This window comes from Amblyraja radiata, chromosome 5, assembly GCF_010909765.2.
Source record: "Amblyraja radiata isolate CabotCenter1 chromosome 5, sAmbRad1.1.pri, whole genome shotgun sequence".
Taxonomy (NCBI): domain Eukaryota; kingdom Metazoa; phylum Chordata; class Chondrichthyes; order Rajiformes; family Rajidae; genus Amblyraja; species Amblyraja radiata.
Genome location: NC_045960.1, coordinates 47,766,101 through 47,787,788, shown reverse-complemented (window position 1 = coordinate 47,787,788; position 21,688 = coordinate 47,766,101). Strand labels below are relative to the sequence as shown.

At 40.5% G+C, this 21,688-nt stretch overlaps 1 protein-coding gene across 2 annotated transcripts in view; it reads right to left on the bottom strand.

The window, feature by feature from the left end:
• lama4 (laminin subunit alpha 4) overlaps positions 1-21,688 on the bottom strand; it is a 122,630-nt gene that overhangs the window by 24,108 nt on the left and 76,834 nt on the right. For both annotated transcript variants that reach the window (XM_033021147.1, XM_033021148.1), the window contains 11 exons: positions 19,813-19,909; positions 14,220-14,330; positions 13,399-13,578; positions 12,481-12,620; positions 10,963-11,139; positions 10,676-10,821; positions 9,284-9,446; positions 7,922-8,055; positions 4,350-4,521; positions 2,530-2,661; positions 1,633-1,772 (listed from right to left, as the gene is read on the bottom strand). In XM_033021147.1, coding sequence (XP_032877038.1) covers positions 1,633-1,772; positions 2,530-2,661; positions 4,350-4,521; positions 7,922-8,055; positions 9,284-9,446; positions 10,676-10,821; positions 10,963-11,139; positions 12,481-12,620; positions 13,399-13,578; positions 14,220-14,330; positions 19,813-19,909 — 1,592 coding nt within the window. The remainder of the gene's footprint in view (positions 1-1,632; positions 1,773-2,529; positions 2,662-4,349; positions 4,522-7,921; positions 8,056-9,283; positions 9,447-10,675; positions 10,822-10,962; positions 11,140-12,480; positions 12,621-13,398; positions 13,579-14,219; positions 14,331-19,812; positions 19,910-21,688) is intronic.

The following is a 21,688-nucleotide window of genomic DNA, read 5'->3' as shown; positions in this document are numbered from 1 at the left end:
ATCTGTGCTTATCCAAAAATCTCTTAAATGCCACTATTGCATCTGCTCCCACCACCATGCCCGGCTAGGTGTTCCATGCACCGACCACCCTGTGTAAAACATTTGCCATGTATATCTCCTTTAAATGTTGCCCTTCTCATCTTAAAGCTATGCCCTTGAGTATTTGACATTTCCGCCCTGATGGTCTACCCTATGTTTTAATTTTTTTACATTGGTAATAATTATTTTTAATTGTTAAAAGGTATTTCAAAATGTTTTCACTTCTACAAAAATAATTTCCAATTAAAAAAATGAAATACAACAATCTGATTGTTTTTTTAAACTGCTTCTGTATGACAGCATCCAAAAGTATGTAGTTTTGATAGAAGCAGAGGTTTACTTGATGATCTAATTTGTCTACATAAGGTTCTGCCATTAATTCAAACCTTGCTAAATTGTGCCACAATGTTCTTGGTCAGCATGATTGACCCAACAAATCCAAACTGGGCAAGTGCAGGGCAAATGTGGAATCTGAGCAACAGATCCAGACAGTGGAACCCTCTCAGCAAATTGGATGGAAAAATGTGCTATGATTTACTTTCACTATTTTTTTCAGAAGAGGTGACTAAGTAAAGTTTGTGAGTTTTAACTATAACTATTATTCATTGAGTGACTAAAGCAATGTTGGGAGGAGGGGCAACTCAGAAACACAGGTCACCCAAATTATCAACACAATAAATAATTGTAATAGTTATGAAAAAACCATGAGATTATGGATGAACATATCATTAAAGATGCATTGGCATGCTCCTCCCAGAAACTGACAATTTTAAATTCCTATTCATGCACAGAGTAGGGAAATAGAGGACCAAAGGACATAGGTTAAGGTGAAAGGGAAAAGATTTAATAGGAATCTGAGGGGTAACTTTTTCACATAATGAGTGGTGGGTGTATGGTGTAAGCTGCCAGATGAGGTAGTTAAGGCTGGAACTATCACAACGTTTGAGAAACGGTTAAACAGGTACATGGAAGGAAGACACAAAATGCTGGAGTAACTCAGCGGGACAGGCAGCATTTCTGGAGAGAAGGAATGGGTGACGTTGCGGGTCGAGACCCTTCTTCAGACTGAATTCTTGCTATTGAGGGAGTGCAGCATAGGTTTACAAGGTTAATTCCTGGGATGGCTGGACTGTCATATGCTGAAACCTCCTTCCCTTGAGTGTTTGTACTGTGTGATAGTGATGTCTAATGTTCCCAAATATCTGTATGGTGATAATTATTCCACCACTAGATGTTACTAAAAAAATAATTTGGAAACTCTCAGCATGGCAAGGCAGCAGCAATGCAAGGAGAAAGAGCTATCATTCTGGATATGATAAGGAGCTTGGACCTGCGGCATGAATTGTTTTTCCTTCCACAGATGCTGCCTGACCGCTGAGTGTTTTCTGTTTTATTTCAGATTTCCAGCATTTCCAGTTTTGGATTTCCTTAGATATAAATAGGTTTTCCACTATAAAGGGGAAAAGGAAACAAGTACTAAATTATTGTTTAATAGCGTGTACTTAAATCTTATTAGGTGATTTATTTAGTAATTTACACTATTACTTATATTATGCAAAAAAATAGCAATATTTACACTCTACATTAACTAACCTTGATAAGATCTCGGCAGGGGCTCCTCCAACATAGACGTCGGTGAAATTTATTTTCTTCTTTTCATTTTCAACACTTTTTACATTGATTCTGTCAATCAGGAGGATTATCTTCTTGTAATTATGGTAGATGAATGAGACCTAAAGAGGTTATATATTTATTTTACAGCGTTACTCAGAAACAGGAAATTTAGAAATGGTGCAATGTATTACATGCCTACCCATTAGCAAACAAATGTGCTGAAACAAAGCTGGTAATGAGATCCAAAACCGTAAACAGTTCCAATTACTTTTGTTAAGGAAGTCATATTTCCTCCCCACCAATTGGCATGTATACTTTCAAAGGACATCAAACATGGAATCAACACACGGAGTATAAATAATACTTAAAATCTATATTTTATACACGTATAAAAATGTGTTTAAAACATTTAGAATAAATACATTTTGATGTATGTATTATTAAGATGAAAAGGGGCGATAATCTAGCTATATCTGATTAATTTATTTCAGGTGTCATTCGTGAAAGAAAAATGTTAGTCAGATAACAAAATATTGCAAATCTATGCAGAAGCATCCTGTCATCAGGAACGCATAAGATAATGGAGTCTTGCAAAATCCTTGCATGATTTTTAATAGCACACTTTATTTTTAAATCTACGTAAGATTGGTCAGCCAATGCAACACTTAATTAATCTTTCAGATGAATTCACCTGTCCATTAATAACATTATTTTGCTACTTGAGCCATGAAATCAACCATCCAAAATAAGGATGGACAACATTTCCACTATGGCAAAATTAAGCAATGTGCAGTTAAAACAAAACTTTTAGTTTACTCCTTAAAATAGTTTTGACGTGAAATAATGTGTTTTTTAATTCTTCCCTGTCTCATTTACCTCGTGATATTTTGCATCATTTATAAGTTTCCTCTTGTCAGTATCCTCAAGGACGACAGGACCTTTACTGAATCCAAAGTCATAAACCAACCGTATGTAACCATTTTGCATTTCCATACTGAAGAACATGTCCTGAGAAAATGAGACAAAACCATGTCCATTAAAAGCAAGAGGATAAAAATACACGTCATTCATAGTTTAAAATGTAGATTACAAATGGGCAAAATAAGGCCTTTGTTTAATCTGTTTAAAAATAATAAAAAATGTCTGGACATCAAAATAACAAAACAAAGTAAGTCAAAGACCGAGTATGTCAGTTGGCTAAAAACTCCATATATGGTCTTTTTTTCTTAATAGATGCAGCCTGACCTGAAAGGCATTCCAAATGGATTACTTGGCTATAACGATAATCTAACAAAATATTCTTGAGGAATACATAAACATTCATGGAAGGTAGTTAAAATGGCAAATGTGATTGTAATCAGATGAAAACATTTCAATTTGATGGAGAATGTGCACATATTTCTGATGACTCATTGTCATTATTAATGTTAATTCTGTTTTTATAAGACCATGACAGGATTACAACCATAACTGGTTAACATGCCATTAAATTTTATAACATTTAGTAACATCTTTTTATGATTGGTTGAAACATTGTTATCTTTGATCATTTTATGAGAATAATGGACGAGATTTACTGTGAGAATTTAAGCTGCATCCTGTACCATGGTGTTGATTTCCCTTTCTCCATTTGTTATTGTTTGAGACTTTTTTTTTAATGTTCATGGTGTCATCAGCATGGAAACAGGCCCTTCGGCTCTACTTGTCCATTCTGACAAAAAAGGCTCTATCCAAGCTAGTTCCAATTGCCTACGTTTGGCCCATAAAATAGATAACAATGAGTGCATGATTTTTTTCAAAAGGAGTTTCAGAGTGATATTTATCAACCATACAAGTACAGTTATTGCTTCTAAAATGGTGTACAAAGCAAGATGCAGAGATTAACATGTGTTTGCAAGTGTGAGTGGTGTGGGTTTATGGCAGTGGAGGAGTGCAGAGAGAAACAGTTTAATAAATGCTCATAATGTTCAAGAACACATTTAAATACATCCTCTTGCCAAACTATTAGGATTGCTAAATGTTATGAATCTTTTATTTTGGGGAAGATGGAAGTGTACTCAAACACAAGAACTTCCATCCTTTATTTTAATTTTTGTGATTATTTTTAATTAATAGGTTGTCCTACATTCCCATCAGGTGCTTTGTGAAGCTCTGAGGCCAGAGCACTATTTTCTGACTTATTTTCTATTGCTTCCCTGTGAGTTTTACACTCTACAGTCTAACAATATTGGGCAATGATTCCTGTATAAATGATGAAAGAATGGGTTGACTGGGCTTGTATTCACTGGAATTTAGAAGGATGAAAGGGTATCTTATAGAAACATATAAAATTCTTAAAAGATTGGACAGGCTAGCTGCAGGAAAATTGTTCCCGATGTTGGGGGAGTCTAGAACCAGGGGTCATAGTTTAAGAATATGAGGTAGGCCATTTAGGACTGAGATGAGGAAAAACCTTTTCACCCAGAGTGTTGTGAATGTGTGGAATTCTCTGCCACAGAGGGCAATGGAGGCCAATTCACTGGATGTTTTCAAGAGAGAGTTAAATTTAGCTCTTAGGGCTAATCTGAAAAAGCAGGAGCGGGATACTAATTTTAGATGATCAGCCATGAAATATTGAATGGTGGTGCTGGCTCGAAGGACTAAATGGCCTACTCCTGCACCTATTTTTTCTATGTTTCTATGATGGCTGTCCTTACCTGATTCACCATCAGCAGCAGGAGGGCACTGTCAGCTGACGTGCGAATGTCTAGACTGAACCGGGTGGCTATGTTGAAATGTCCTCTCCTTTTTATATTGCGCACAAACGCATAACCTGAACCATCAAAGTAGAAGTTGGCAGCTCTGCTTTGGGCAAAGGCAAGTTTGTACCTGAAAAGTAAATAGGGGAACATTTCCGATTTACAATCAAACTGGGCAATTTTAGTTTACAAATTTGTACTTAATCTTGCTGCATGCAAACAACCCAACGTTAATCTATTCCATCACACAAAATGTATTTTCACCTTTAGCTCCTTCCACACCATCACCTTTGGGGCTGGATAATATTCTCCAATTAAGTGTGATCTCAGTGACATGTTCCTATGTTTGTGAACCTGCCGCTAGTAATTAATCGAGAGCAAGAGTGCTAATGATTCACTTAGTTTCACTTTACACCTCCCTGTTCTACATATTCTACAGCTGCCTCAAATGGAAAAAGCTTGATTTAACAACAGCCTTGATCTGACTGTCAAATTTAAGCTCAGGGTCCACTTTAACCCCTAGGTTTGTGATGCTTGGTTTGATATACTGGGCCAGGGAGCCCAGATCTACAGGGGGGGCCCCAGTGGTGCCACCAAAAACCATTACTTCCATCTTTTTATCATTAAATTTAAAAAAGTTCAGAGCCATCCAGGCCTTTATGTCGTTGAGACACTCAAGTAACAGTCCGACAGAGTGTTCATTCTTCTTTTTAAGAGGCACATAAATCTGACTGTCGTCTGCATAAAAGTGGAATGAAATTCCATGTTTCCTAAGTATGGAACCAAGTGGGAGCAAATAGAGAGAAAAGAGGAGAGGGCCAAGAACTGAGCCCTGTGGGACCCCACACGAGGGAGGAGCAGAGGAGGATACAGAGTTCCCAAGGCTGACACAGAAAGTTCGATCAGCCAGGTACGACCTGAACCACTCCAGTGCTATGCCCCTGATACCCACCCACTACTTCAAACGTGAGATCAATATTTCATGAGTGCCTACAAGTCCCCACCATATTATTCATCTTCGTGATTAGCAATCACATTTCATGCCACCTCCGTATAACTGAAAGGCTGGTATCTTTATGTCTAGTTTAAAAAAAACAATTAATTATCAGGATCTGGGCAGTACTGGCCAATAAAAGGTAACATTTATGGTTCATCCATATTGCCCTTGAGAAGGTCATGGAGGGCTACTTTCTCAAATGGCTGCAATTAATGTTATTGTATCCATTCTAACGTACAGTTTAAATCATATTTGTAAGAGGAGAGCATATTGCCGCAGCTGTTGCTTCCGTAATACCAACAGTGCTTGTGAAATGTCTTTGCTGAAAGAGGTCTTTAGACAGATGATGCAGTACCCTGAGAGTTCACAGGAACAGCTGCTAGACAGATTGTAGTTGCATGAAATCAATTTGAATCAGAGAAGACAGTTTCACTGGCAATATTATTTATTGTTTTAATTTAACTTTTGCATGCAAAATTAAAATGGTGTTTAGGTATACACTGAATAATTAGTACCTTAGGAAAATTGCCAGAAATAATTCCTTTAAATGGTACACTCCAATTTTCAAGTTTTCAAGAGAGAGTTCTTAGGGCTAAAGGAATCAAGGGATATGGCGAAAAAGCAGGAACGGGGTACTTATTTTAGATGATCAGCCATGATCATATTGAATGGCGATGCTGGCACAAAGGGCCGAATGGCCAACTCCTGCACCTATTTTTCTATGTTTACATTATTGATTAATTTGCTGCATGCCAGTATGAGAATCAAGTTTCCAAACAAATAGGCAAAACTGGATTGGCACAGTTGCACTTGTCTTTCAATTCATCTGGTTAAAATGTTTCTTTCTGAAAGTACTTTGCTGGCTTACCATTTAGGATAGATACTTGTATTCCGAAAGACTCAAACGTCAAGAGTGTAATTGCCATATGTATTAGTGACAGAACAATGAAATTCTTATTTGCTGTAACTTTACAGTCCCATTGGTGTAATGAAGCACAAATAACTATGCAATAATCAGTAATACAATAAATTAATAATCAGTCATACTAGGTAACTAGACCAGAATAGTGCAAAACCGATGTACATTATGCGATCAAAACAAAGTCAATAGTAGACCATAGTTGCTGTGGTAGGATTGTGGTAAATGTTGTAAAGAGCTCAAGAGCATAATGGTTGCTGTTAAGTGTAGAGAAGCAGGAGATCAGGGTCTTCAGGCTCCTATACCTTCTTCCTAATGATAGTAGCTCGATGAGAGCATGGCCAGGGTGGTGTGGGTCTTGGATGATATCAGATGCCTTTTTGAGGCAGCACCTCCTATAGATCCTATAGATCCATTTGATGATGGAAAATAACAGTATACTAATGGCTAGATAGACATAATGATGTTATAAACCTTACTCAACTTTGTCAGTGAATTAATGGCTTTTTTGCCATTTGATATTCTTTCAACTGTCCACTGACGTAATCACTTGAATTAATTTAGTTTAGTTTAGAGATACAGCGCAGAAACAGGCCTTTCAGCCCACTGGCTCTGCGCCAACCCGCATATTAACACTATGCTACACACACTAGGGACATTCTTTACATTTACCAAGCCGATTTACCTACATACCAGTATGTCTTTGGTGTGCGGAAGGAAACCAAAGATCTTGGACAAAACCCACGCAGTTCATGGGGAGAACGTACAAACTCCGTACATACAGCCGGGTCTCCGGTGTTGCAAGCGCTATAAGGCAGCAACTCTACTGCAGCGCCTCCATGTCGCATAGAGCGTTAGTAAGAAATAAATTCTAAAACTAGAATATTTTTACAGTGGGCTTAGGATCTATTAGTCAACTAGACTAAAGATAGACGTCTTCAGAAGAAGGGTCTCGACCCAAAAAGTCACCCATTCCTTCTCTCCAGAAATGCTACCTGTCCCGCTGAGGTACTCCTGCTTTTTGTGTCTATCTTCGGTTTAAACCAGCATCTGCAGTTCCTTCTTACAGATAACTAGACTGCCTGTTTAGAAGAGAGTAATGAGACACCTGCAATCTCTGCATCTGTCCTTATTTCTCCACACTTGAAGCAAACATATCAGGTCATCAGGAATAAGATTTTTTAATGACTAAGATGTTTCTAAACCCACGGCTATCAACATCTTAAGGCACAGCAATACCTATTCCTATTCCACATCTGGATGTACCACAACTCTGAAGATATCCACTAAATATATTTAACTTGGCTCCTTATGCTGGCTGAATCAGGAGTGGAAGTGCCACTCTGAATGCACCCTGGCACCAAAGGTCTGCATCATTTTGGCATCCTTCTTGATAGTAAAGGTATTTGAGCATGATTTTACAGCCTTTACAGACAATACTGCCAGCTGCCAGAATCCAGATCGAAAGATCATTCAAATAATGATTCTCTAACTTTAGGGTATCTGGAATAAGATTATTTCAGATCATTGAAACGTCTTTTAAAATATCTGGCATAAATCAGCGCTAAATTATTTTTTGAATTTTGAAAAATGCTACATGCATTGATTACATACCTTGTGCAAGGTCTCTGGACAGTTGTGTTCAGGTTGTATATGTGCTTGAAATTGTAAAGGCTTGTAATGTCACCATTAAGTGTCGCTATTTCAATGCAGCCAACAAATCCAGGCAAGTTCAAGCTCCCAGGAAGCTGCAGTTCACAAAACACAATTAGCTCTCTCATTAGATGCCTCCATTAACATGCAGAATCAAATGAGAGGCTAGGCAGGGAAATATTGGTTAATTGTAGGAGACTCAAGAGACCGTGGGTGCTGCGATATGGAGCAAAAAAAAAAAGAGAACAATTGAAGGAACTCAGTGGGGCAACATCTATAGAGCAAAATGGACAAGTGACATTTTGGTTTGAGATTAATCACCTGGACTGAAAACATAGGGCAGAAATAGCCAGTGTAATTCTCTTCAAAGCATTATCAGAACATCATTCATTCTTTAGCTCATGACTAACCTGCCAATTCAATTAAAAAACACAAAAACATGCAAGGAAATTGCAAGATGTGGGAAATCAGCTGAGGGTCTGATCAGACACTTTGATGCTTCTACTTTGTTTTTGTCCTAAATTTCTTGACAATTATGGTGGTATAGGCATGTCAACAGCATGGCATGGATTTGCCACCAGTATCCTACAGGTTCCAATCTTGATAGACTTAGGTTAATATTTTGTTGGTTCATTTGGTCAATAGTGAGGACCCACTGCAGCGGTATAAGATTTATAATGCTGAACATTTGAGTCAAAAGTTAAAGGCTGAAAAATGGAAACCTGGAGATCGTGTAAGAAGTGTTGAAATAACTTTCACCATTCACATAATTTGGAATAGCTCATGTCATGGGAAATTAATACTGCATCGAATGAGATGGGACAGCAAAGCACATGGGAGTGAACACTTAAGAGGGGAGATGTATGTCACTAAACATATCCATTGCTGCTATTGTATTTTATCTGTTATTCATAAAATACCATGCTTACAAAAAAGCAGAGCATCTAATGGAGCAAGAAGCTGAAACCAGCAGCCTCATCACGTAAATGTTCAAGAAACAATCTGGGTGGAACATTTGGTAAAACACTTGGGAGGAGAGAAGAGATGGGGTTAAATCATCCTGTAAAACTTGGAGAATAATGAAGTATAACTTCACCCCTTGCACTGAACAGTCAGCTACATATTTTCCTCTATTTCTGAAATTAACTGTAATAAAATCAAATTTTCAAAAGTGATGTGTAACCCTCTAGGTATAAATATCTAGCCAGTGGACATGCATACCTAAGCTTGAGTGTACTGCAAGATAATAATATTAAAAAATGGCAAATATTCTGTAGGTTTTTAGAGATACATTGACTATGGGAATGGACTAATTTAGCATACCTGGAAATCTGGAGGTACACCTCCGACATAAAATACCATGTTGTCTGCTTCCAGATCCAGCAGAGAATCAGTGCCTTCAGCTGATCCTTTCTGAATGAATTTTTGCTCTGCTGTGCTGCCTGCGCTGGGTAGGGTTAACTGTATTTTTCCATGCCTTCCAACTCTATCAGAAAAGGGGGGAAAATAACATGTAAATGCTGCTTCTATTGTATACAGTTCTTCTTTATTTTGGTAATCAGTCTTGTAAATAATGAAATACAAGTTTATACAAATACAAGTTTTTCTTGATGCATTGAGGATATTACCTCAAAACTATAAGGTTGGGAATGCAAGGAATTTGATCGGGCAACAATGATGGAATGATAGCATCTAGAATGATAGTCAAAATCAGTGCACCCAAGACACATGTCCACGTCTGACATGGTGTTGAACTTGGTGCTGGTGTATCCATACTGGTGAATGCCTTAATTCTTCTAGCTTTTTTAAAGTTGTTTTAGTTTAGTTGAGATGTAGTGCGGAAACAGGCCCTTCGGCCCACACCAACCATTGATCCACATTAACACTATCCTACACACACTAGGGACAATTTTACACTTATACCAAGGCAATTCACCTACATACCTGTATTTCTTTGGAGTGTGGGAAGAAACCGAAGATCTCAAAGAAAGTCCACGTGGTCACGGGGAGAACGCACAAACTCGGTACAGACAGCACTTGTAGTCAGGATCGAACCTGGTCTCTGGTGCTGCAAGTGCTGTAAGGCACTCCTGCTGCGCTACTGTGCCATCCATGCTGGTGAGAGTGATTTGAATGGGAAGTACAGCTGCAAAAGCCTTAAGGGCCTGTCCCACTTTCACGACCTAATTCACGACCTTTTTTACTTGTGGACATTTTTCATCAGGCTAGAAAAATGCCCCGACATACTTGATGCCACGAGTACCTACGACTAGCATCACGACCTACCTACGACCTACCTACGACCTCGTGATGACCATGCTGCGAGTACGAGTCAAGGGCCAACTCGGCAGAGGTCGCGAATTAGGTCGTGAAAGTGGGACAGGCCCTTTAAAGAGCTACAGGATGGATCTATAGTTGTGTGACACTGTAGCACGGAATGCAAGTTGCCAATGCTTAGCCGAGGTAATCGAATCCTTAAAATATCATCTGGCAGAATGGGTCCCCTCACAATTAGTAATGATTTTTAAAATCAATTTTTGAATCCCTTGGAGCAAAATAAAGCATGTCTTTTAATATGTATTTGTATCATCTTGCATATTAATACTCAAACCAAGTAGATTAAAAACTATAGGTAAATACAAGTTTTCCAAAATATTGCAACATTGAAATTGCTAATTTAAGGCGTGGTGTTAATAAATGATAAGAGGAAGTTACCTTTCTACTTTGATTATATTGAAGTAGTTTGGCCAAGTGCTCACAGGTTTTGAGTTTAAAGTAATCTCGATATCTCCGCTCCCAAGATTGTAGACAAAAACCAGATTGTCATTCTTAATACTCAAACCAATGTAATCTTTTCCACCCTAAAACATAAAAAAATTACAAACAAAAAGCTTTATTTAGTCCATTAAGCTGAATCAAGATTACAGAAACACTTTTTCTCTGTGTACATCAATATTTTTTGAAGCTTTGAAAATAACATTGGCTTGAGTAGGTGAACTTACATTCTTGTTTCCAAGATACATTATGAATCTATCTTGTTTGGCATTCTGACCTAGTTCACTTGATGAAGGGACTCGCATGTACAAACTCATTGAAGTAAAAGACTTGAGCTCCTCCAGGTTTGATTTTGTATGAACCTCTACAGCAGATTGGCCATCAAACTTCATAGACACTTGAACCTGAGGTGAAATAAGAATGCCAAATATTCTGTTAAATTATATTGTTTGAAAATCCTTACATTTGACAGTTTCTGTCTGTGAAGGAAGCAATAATTGTAATTAAAAATGTATAATACCTGGGGTAGGAAATAGGTGATAGTAGCTTTCACAAACCTGGCTAAAGGTTTACGGACTATTACTATTATTTTGATGGGTGATAGAAGCTGATAGCTCGCCTCCTGTATATTAGACATAGAGTGGAAGCTAAGTTCCAATCTAATGCATTTCACTCTCCCAAGTGAGAAACTAATAAACTAGTGGCAACTTAAGGAGAACGATGTCATACTGTAAAATGTATCTGCTTTGAATGTCTTAACTGAAGCTTAAAGGGTGTGTTTAGCTCTAATTTAAATTAAGAATGCATTCAGAGAGATAAGCTGTACGATCATGGGAGGGGCTAGGAAAGGTGAAAAGAGAGAAATATGAAAAGGAAATCTGATGAGATGGAGGCTTGGGCAACTTTTGATAGGTTAACAATTCACCCCTGTAAAAAAATCTTATGAACTAAAGAACTGGATAAATATTTTGTAAAAATAGCTTTAGGAAATCAGAAATTGGTGTTTGCAACAAATATTAGTAGGACTAACTGATAAACACCATTCATGCAGCAGATAGTGTTTGCATATTTTTGTATGTTGAGAGTGCATGGACACTTCTTTCAATCTGCTCACAAGCAAATAAATCATACAAAAAATGCTACTAGATTGAAGCATGTGCAGAGTTTATATTTAAGATTTAAAAAGTAGCTGTAAATACAGTCTTAACAAATGGAAACATTTGTGTAAAGGGCATAAATGAAGGACCGAGAATTGCAATTGATATATAACAATCAATGTGAACATTAATAATTTAATAAGCAGTTTGGCTAATTAGCTCCACCTTTGAGGTAAACATAGATCTAAGATTTACAAATTTGAAGAAGGGTTTCGACCCGAAATGTTGCCTATTTCCTTCGCTCCATAAATGCTGCCTCACCCGCTGAGTTTCTCCAGCATTTTAGTCTACCTTCTAAGATTTACAAAGCCTTGATTAATAACAATGTATTTCATGTCATTTCTCTACATGGAGATAATTGACTGAATTGAATTCTGCAAAAGTGTATTTTTTAAAGATTGGTCCCCTGAACTTATTTTGGCCAAAAGGTGCTCTTTGAAATAATGCTAAAAACATGGTCATACTGACCTGATTTGCTATTCGCATCATGTGGTTTAGGTTAAGTTGCAAAAATACAAGCACTACATTTGAGCATCACACTATCTTCTCAGTATTCTATTAATCAATTTATTAAACGGGATTTCTCACCTTGCTGGCCACATTCTTGGACTGTGCAATCAGTTCCCGGATTCGCCGAATACTGGCAGAAATATTGCTTGCTGGCCTTTTTTCTTCCACAACTCGAAGTTTATCCAAAAGCTGTGGAACTATTTCTGTCAAATTTTTCACTGTAAAACACAAAGGGAACAACAGATTTGCAGGCTGCAAGACTGGAAGTAATTGAAACTACAGCAAGAAGCCGTAAGCAGCAGTGGATTAAAATTCTGCATTTAAATTTATGTATAAGATGGAAAGTTGTTCACTTATTTTACAATAAAAGCTAGACAATTCATTGTATAATTGTCTCGAGCAACCTCATCAATTTCTTCTGCAAAAAAAACAACCTTTTTTTGGTATAAAATGTGAGGTGCGAGATAATCTGAGTATGGAGACACAAGTAACTGCAGATACTGGAATATTGAGCAAAATGTAAACACAGTGAGTGAGTCAGGCAGCATCTGTGGAGAGAATGGGTAGGTGATGTTTCTGGTCGGGACCCTTTACAGGCTTGTTTTCACTGGAATTTAGAAGGGTGAGAGGGTATCTTTTAGAAACATAAAATTCTTAAAGGATTGGACAGGCTAGATGCAGGAAAATGGTCCTGATGTTGGGGGGATCCAGAACCAGGGGTCACAGTTTAAGAATAAGGTGTTGGCCATTTAGGACTGAGATGAGGAAACACTTTTTCACCTAGAGAGTTATGAATCTGTGGAAGTCTCTGCCACAGAAGGCAGTGGGGGCCAATTCACTGGATGTTTTCAAGAGAGAGTTAGATTTATCTAGAGTTAGAAAAGCAGGAACGGGGTACTTATTTTAGATGATTAGCCATGATCATATTGAATGTCGGTGCTGGCTCAAAGGCCTACTCCTGCACCTATTTTTCTATGTTTCAGATAATCTGAGTACCTGTGTCACCAGCTGAGCTCACTGTCTTCTCGAAAGCAATTCCATCGTCAGCAGAAGTGGTCAGGTTCTGAAGCCAACCTCTCACCAATTCACCCATGGGGTTGACAGTCTGTAGAACCATTCGGGAAGTCTCCTTTGCTTCCTCTGCAATCAGCTTTGACTGGTTTAACTTGTTGTTACCTGAAATGTTTATATTTTAAGAAATGCTTTAATGTCTTGGACTAGCTTCTTCGTCAGTTTTTCTTGCAACAAAGACATGACCCTGGCCATGGATTAGCTGTTACACACAGGCACTAACTGTTTATGCATCAACATAATCTGTATGGAAGTTACATTTTTTAAATAAATTCTGAATGTAAATGTCAAGACTTTCCACTCTTCCCTTTACCAACTGACACCAGGGATGGCTTAAGCACCTGTTTTGCTGGATGCCTGGTCAGTCTCCCAGCCCTCAGACTCGCACTCAGAAGGGGTAGGTGATGTGCAATTTGTTTTCCATTCAAGATAATACATAGCATTTCTAAATTCAAAGGATACACACTCTACCTGTGGGCAGCCTGGGGGATATATTAGATTTAAGGAGGAGAAAATCTATACATTTGACCACAAAGTTATGGGTTACATGGGCTCAGGTATCTGTTTTGAATTAAGTGGTCCATTTTTGCAAATGGAGAGACTCCCATCCCTGCTAATTAATGTAAACGACTAAATGCAGCTAAACACGCACATTCACCACCACCTGTTTTTCCAAGGTTAGAATATTGTTGTAAATAAAAGTTGCTAACATATCTCAAGGGAACATATCTCTGAAATGCACTTACTTGGTTCCATTGATGACAATCGATTGATAGCATCTGACAAGAGGTTCATTGTATCATTTTTCTTCCTAATAACTACATCCACCTGGTGCATGGTCTCATAAAAAGCCCCATCTGTAGCAAGGTAAGTGATATTAAATTAATAATGAATTATAAGATACTCTTAAACGAACACATACATTCCCACAGGCACTTGTTCTAATTTCTCTTTGTCAGGTCATAATATACATAATCTAAAAGAAACATGGGTATCACTGCATTGGAAAATTTCAAATACTTCTCAGTCTTACGTCCTTAATCCAATTACCAAAAATTTCAATTGGTCTCTTAAATGTAAAAATGTAGTGTCCAATTAAAGCCATTGTCATTGGAAGCCATGGTGCTTTAGTCATGGACCAAGGTGCTCATCTGAGGCCCTGGCCCCTGAGCACAACTAAACTTCATTTGCTGGTAGCTGGGTTTGGGGGTGTAGAGGTGCAGAGGTGTGGAGTGCAGAGGTGTGTGGGGCTGGGTGATGGAGAAAAATCTGTTGGTTACTGTACATATCCAATTGGACATGGGGAGTGTTGTTTAGCAGACTGGGAATTATTGCCATGAGTACGTTGGGGTGCTATTTAATATATGAAGCAATTAAGGAGCATGGAGTATCAGGAATGATGGGACTAAGGGTGTTGAATTTGTTGATAATTGCTTTGGGGTCATGGATGATTGGAAAACATTGAAATCAGGGATTGAGGGTCATTAACAATTGGGGGGTTGTCAAGGTCAAGGTCAAGAGTTTGTGGAATTCCTGGCCAAAGGCAATGATTGGATGTAATTCAATACAGAAATAATTTGTTTGGAAAAACCAATATAAACCTGAGGGCACAATTCTGAAAGGGACATATGAACAGTCCAGGGGACTGCAAGCATAAACTGTAGAAGGTGACATAGCACATAGAAAAAGAGATTGAACACGAAGGTGGAATTGTGGAATTGTAAATAGAAGTGTAGAAATCCACAAAAAGGAAGCCATAAATAATAATTTTAAAGCATTGGTTCAACCACCACTGAAGTAATTAGCCTTAGCACTACATTTTAAAAAAAGGACTAGAAAGCCTTGGAGACAATGCTGAGGAGATCGATTAGAATGGATCAGGGATCAGGGGTGTTAACTCTGTGGGTAATTATATGAAAAAGATGGGATTGCTCTCCTGGGAACAAAAAAAGTTGAGAGGAAATCCAACAGTTATTTAAGGAACTAGATAGAATAGAACGGAACTGTTCTAATTGACAGAAAAAACCAACTAGGGGACAAAGAATGATAGTGATCTGTAAAATAATTTTACATAACAACGTTAGAATTTGGAATGAAGTGCCAGGTGAAAGGTCGTGGATAAAGATTCAATGATAACTTTCAAATGCAAGTTGGATAAATATTTGGAAAGAAAAAAAAAATACAGCTTGGGAGCAAAAACTATGGACCAGGCCCAAGTGAACTTTCCCTGCAAATAAATGGATATGGACTTGATGGGTTGAATGACCTCCTTCCATCCTGTAACTGTTCTGTGATTCTGGGTAGCCAACTGACAATCAGGGTGGTTTTGCACCAGGAGCAGTCAGAATGCTTGATGATTTTGGGGTGGCAATTGTGGCAGTGAGAGGGGGTGGCTGTCGGCAGGATCAGTCAGGATCAGGAACAATTGGCAGTGATCTTGTCCAGGGATATTCTGTGGCATGAAAGATGCTGAGCCAAAAGAATAGGAGGAAAGCAGCAGAAGTTATCAGAGTGGATTCTGAGTCCAACACAACAGTATTAAAACTTAAGAGACACATAGAACAGCAGATTATGGTTTACAAAAGAAGACATAAAGTCCTGGAGTACCTCAACAGGTCAGGCAGCATCTCTGGAGAACATGGATAGGTAAAGCCAACTATCTATGTTCTCCAAAGATGCTGCCTGACTCACCGAGTTAGTCAAGCAATTTGTGTCTTTTTTTGAACTATTGAAGCCGATTTGTTGTGGGAGTGACTGAACACATAGCCTCAGGGGCAATGTGATCTAATTTCCTGCCAACCCTCCAAAATGAGCATTGTGCAGGAAATGGCATAATTTGACACCCTTTTAACAACACAACTCAACCTAGAATGCGCTCTGTTAAAATTTCTCAGGTGATATGAAAAGACTTGGAAATGATTCTGTTATGTTTCCAGGAAGAGTGTATTCCTGGAAACACATCCAAGTTAAAACAATTTCCTCTGAGCAATTTTACTGCTCTTCACATTTCTTTTTATGGGTGTGAAAATATCAGTTAAAGGATACAGTTATAATATTAAAGTCATGAAACATTTTATTTACTTTTTGAGACTTAGATCAGATTTTCAACTTGCTACCTTGCCATGAAACTGAGCTGCCTTTCATAAAATTCCCCAAGAACATAGAACATAGAACAGTACAGCACAGGAAAAAACCCTTCAGCCCCAAATGTCCATGCCTGCAGGTGATCAATTCCATTCCTTGCATATCCACATGCCAATCCAAAAGCTTCTTAAATCCAAGTATCACCTGCCACCACCACGTCCATTTTCATCTCATTGATTCTCATTTATTTTCAACTAGACCAAGTGCAGACCTGTTGGGTCTGTTCCCCCAACGTGCGGTTGTGGTGGGTGGGGGGGGGGGGGGGGGAAGGCGGCATGCAGTGTCACACGCACTAACTATCCCCCCACCCCGCACTCACGCTAATTACCCCCCTTGATATTATATTAATATTATTAATTTGCTCCTTTTACCCCATAACCACCCTATCTACTGACGCATAGCCCCCAACTTGCAGTCACATCTAGAGAGGGAGGGGGGGGGGCGGGGTTAGAGAGTGAGGGCAGAGGGAGAATGGGCAGAGACAGAGAGAGAGAGAGAGGGATGAGGGGTGGAGAGGAGGAGAAGAGGGAGGGTGGGTGAGGGGGGAAAGGTGGGGGAGGAGGGGAGGAGAGAGTGAGGGGGAGAGAGAGGGGGTGCTGAGAGAGGGGGTGCTGAGAGGGGGGTGAGGGGGAGAGGTGGGGAGCAGGGAGGGGGAGGGTGGAGGGAAGAGGGTAGGGGGTGTGGAGGGGAGGGGGTTTAGGGGAGGGGATGGAGGGGATGGAGAGAGGGGATGGAGAGAGGGGGAGGAGAGAGGGGGAGGAGAGAGGGGGAGGAGAGAGGGAGGGAGGAGAGAGGGAGGGCGGAGAGAGGAGGGAGGAGGAGGGAGGGGGAGGGGAGAGAGAGAGGGTGTGCTGAGAGGGAGGTGAGGTGAGGTGAGGGGAGGGGACAGGTGGGGAGCAGGGAGGGGGAGGGAGGGTGGAGGGAAGGGGGTAGGGGTGTGTGGAGGGGAGGGGGGTTTAGGGGAGGGACGGTGGGGGAGGGGATGGAGGGGGAGGAGATGGAGGGGAGGAGAGGGAGAAAAAGAGGTGAGAGAGGGGGGGAGAGGAGAGGAGAGGGAGGAGAGGTGGGGGGGAGAGGGGGGGGGTGGGGAGAGGGGAGGGAGGAGGGGGGGAGAGAGGGGGGGAGAGAGGAGAGGAGGGAGGAAAGAAGGGAGGAGGGAGGATGGAGGAGGGGGAGGAGGGAGGAGGGAGGAGGGGAGAGATGAGGGGGGGAGAGGTGAGGGAGGGAGAGAGGAGGGGGAGGGAGAGAGGAGGGGAGGGAGAGAGGAGGGGGGGGAGAGGAGGGGGGAGAGAGGAGGGGGGGGAGAGAGGAGGGGGGGAGAGAGGAGGGGGGGGAGAGAGGAGGGGGGGTAGAGAGGAGGGGGGGAGAGGAGGGGGGAGAGAGGAGGGGGGGAGAGAGGAGGGGGGGGGAGAGAGGAGGGGGGGGAGAGAGGAGGGGGGGGAGAGAGGAGGGGGGGAGAGAGGAGGGGGGGAGAGAGGAGGGGGGGAGAGAGGAGGGGGGGAGAGAGGAGGGGGGAGAGAGGAGGGGGGAGAGAGGAGGGGGGGGGGAGAGAGGAGGGGGGGAGAGAGGAGGGGGGGAGAGGAGATGGGGGAGATGAGAGGGGGGGTGATGGGGAGAGGGGGGGGAGAGGGGGGGGAGAGCGAGGAGGGGAGAGAGCGAGAGAAAGGGAGAGAGACGGGGGGGGGGAGAGAGAGAGAAAGAGAGAGGGATAGGGAGAGAGAAGTGGGGAGAGGAGGGGAGAGAGAGAGAGGGTGCCTTTTTACTTCAACCTAAACAACCATTTGCAGGCATTGCTTTTTTCCTCAAACTAACCATATTTTCATTTTCAAACCACATTATGGGTACTCACAGCTGTGGAGACATTTGTTCAGTGTTATTCAGAGCTCTGATTAAGGCACACCACTTGCAGAGACTGATTGAGGCACACCACTTGCAGAGACTGATTGAGGCACACCACTTCCTGGTTTTATAGTCCCTCCCCCTCCCTCCAGCAGGGGCAGCAGAGAGAATGGGGAATTTTGTAAAAACATTGATATCTCTGTCATTTTCATCGACGGGAATAATCCTCGGCACATATGCGGCAGAGGGGGGCTCTGAGCGTGGTGGCCAAAAATGACAGCCGAAGGTGGCGGCGTTCTCTCGGAAATCGCAGCACAGAAGGCCAAAAGCGGTCAAGAACAGAGATTTAGTAATATAGTAGATAGAAAAAAAAAATTGTTCAATTTTTACAAGGCAATGAATCTGAAATGCAGCTGTGTTTACTTAAGGACTTTATAGTTCAGCAATTCATGCAAATTCCGCACTGATTTTAATCAAGTCTAGTTTCAGAAGAGAGCTTGGACAGGGAAACAACTTCCTTGGCCAGAATTTTCTTCATCACAACCTTACATTTGGATGTTGCCATCGTGAAGACACACTGTCTGCCTGTAAGCAGAAATAGGACATACTTTTGGTGCACAAACCACCCCCACCCCCCTCCTCCCCAAACTACATTCAGATTCCCGATTGTGTTTTACTCTTAAAATGCCTTTTGGGGTTGTGACCTGCATACCTTAAGATGGAAAAATATAACCTTAGCAATCATCAAAGCATGACAATTAGGAATTTACAATAATTGTTGAACTTGTCATCCCAATATCTCATAGGTAATCATTAAGACATAAATCATATGGCATGATTGTATGAATATATCATAAATCAAATCATATAAATCATAAATTCCTGCAGAAAGAAAAAAAAAATAGGCTCCAGGACAGATGGTTTCAATGGAGGTAGGTTGTAAAGTGGGGGGCAGATCAACCATTTAATTACATTGAGAAGGCTACATGTCTCAAGGTTCAAAAAATAATTGGAAATTCATACCAAAAAAACTGGCAGCTTCAAGAACGTGAAAGAGATAGGCTTGTTGTTCCTTCCTTCCCCACAATGGCCAGCCTCCAACATCACATCTCACAACCATATCCATCTGCACCTTTGCCACAAGATCACTTCCATCCCTAACAATTCCCTCCCTCGCTTCTGAAACCAGACTTGATTCAAATCATTGCTACTTTCCATGACCCGTTCAACGATAAAGACCTTAAGTACACAAAAGGAAACCTGCTTTTGGAATGAGAGGGAGTTCTGCATCAGGAAATGCTCAAGAATTCTCTGAGGGCTCAAAATTGCACTCCTACTTTGAATGTCTGTACTTACAGTCTTCCATTGTCTCAGCTAATTCATTTACTTTGTTCAAAAGCACCTCACTGATGTTTCTGTGCCATGTGCTCTGTGTTTGAATTCCTTCAACAGCCTGTAAAACAATCATAAATACATTCTCAACATACTCAGCCAGACTTCCCTTCCTTGACTAGGAAGGTTTCAATCAAGGTCAATCAGCAAATAAAAGTAATCCATGATACAATAAGTTGGATTTTACTCTTGGCAGAACTTTTCTGACAAATTGGTATTTACAAACAGCTTAAATAACAAATCCCTGTAAAAATTTGCAACTTTTAGCTGGGATTTATCTGTTGAGATTTCGTACGTCTTCAAATTCTACAGGTGCACGATAGAGAACATATTGACTGGTTGCATCACAGCCTGGTTTTGGCAACTCGAACACCCAGGAATGAAACGGGTTACAAAATGTGGTGGACACCGCCCAGTCCATCATGGGTGCTGACCTCCCAACCATCAAGGAGATCTATAGGGGGCGCTGCTTCAAAAAGGTGTCCAACATCACCAAGAACCCACATCACCCTGCCCATTCTCTCATTTCACTCTTGCCATAGGGAAGGTGATACAGGAGTCTGAAAACTGTGACATCTAGGTTCTGCACACCTGTTAAAATGCACCAAGTAAGAGTTTCATTGTTCTGTTTTCAGTGCATATGGCAATTAAACACTCTTGACTCTTCACTTGACACTTGGACTAATTATTTATCTATTGTAATCTCATGAAAGATGGTCAGCCATAAGCATATTAATAAGGACACATCAAAAGGGGCCAAATGTCCAGCTCCTGTTTCTATTTCTATGTTTCACACAAAACTTAAAGCAGGAACATGCCAGGAACATAAACTGTACCTGGCAATACAGCCAGATTTTGTTTTTGGCAGAAACTTTACAATGGGCAGGAATCGGCTGACAAATTGGTATATCTGCACAGTTCTCTTACACATTTGCTAACATGGATTGTGATTTACCACTGATTGCCACCCAATATATAACTGGCATACTGCGTGGGAAGGTCCTCTTGCAAATAATTACCTTTTGTGGCAGAAACAGAGATTGAAAATTTGGATTAAAGTGCCTTTTTAAAGACAACTTTTCTAATACTGCAGTGCTCCTTCAATTAAAGTTTCATCAGGCCAATATTGATAGAATGAGCCTTGACACCGTGTCCATTTGATTCATGGTCAAAGTATTTCCACAGAGCCAAAGGCAACACCTTTCCTTTTCTTTAATTCTATTTTTGAATTATTTGGTTTAAGACCTCTGCTGAAACACCAGAAATATTTAAGGAAACCATAAGTAAATCTTTAAATGCCAATCAGTCAAGGAAGAGATTTTTAAGTATGTAACAGTTTCCAGACAGTTTGGGAATCAAAATTATTACAGGTAGTATATTGGTGCTGGCACTTCTCAACCTACCCATTAAGCAATGTATTTTTCTCTCAAGTTGTCTTCATATGAGCTCCTAGCATGTTAATTATCCATGCAGCAGCACAGTGACACAGTTGTAAAGCAGCTGCCTCACAGAGCCAGAGAACAGGGTTCAATCCTGACTTTGTGTGTTGTTAGTGTGAAGTTTGTATGTCCTGCGTTAGACTGTGTGGGTTTCCTTTGAATGCTCCAGTTTCCTCCTATAATCCAAAAATGTGCGGGATGATAAGTTAATTGGCCACTATAAATTGCCCCAATTGTGTAGGTGAGTGGTAGAATCTGCGAATAGTTTATGAGAATGTGGGGAGAATAATAAATGAGATTAACACAAGATTGGTGTAAACAGGTCATTGATAGTCTGTGCGGACTCAGTGGACTGAAAGGTTTGTTTTATGCAGTAGTTCTCTTTGACTACAAGGTGTTTA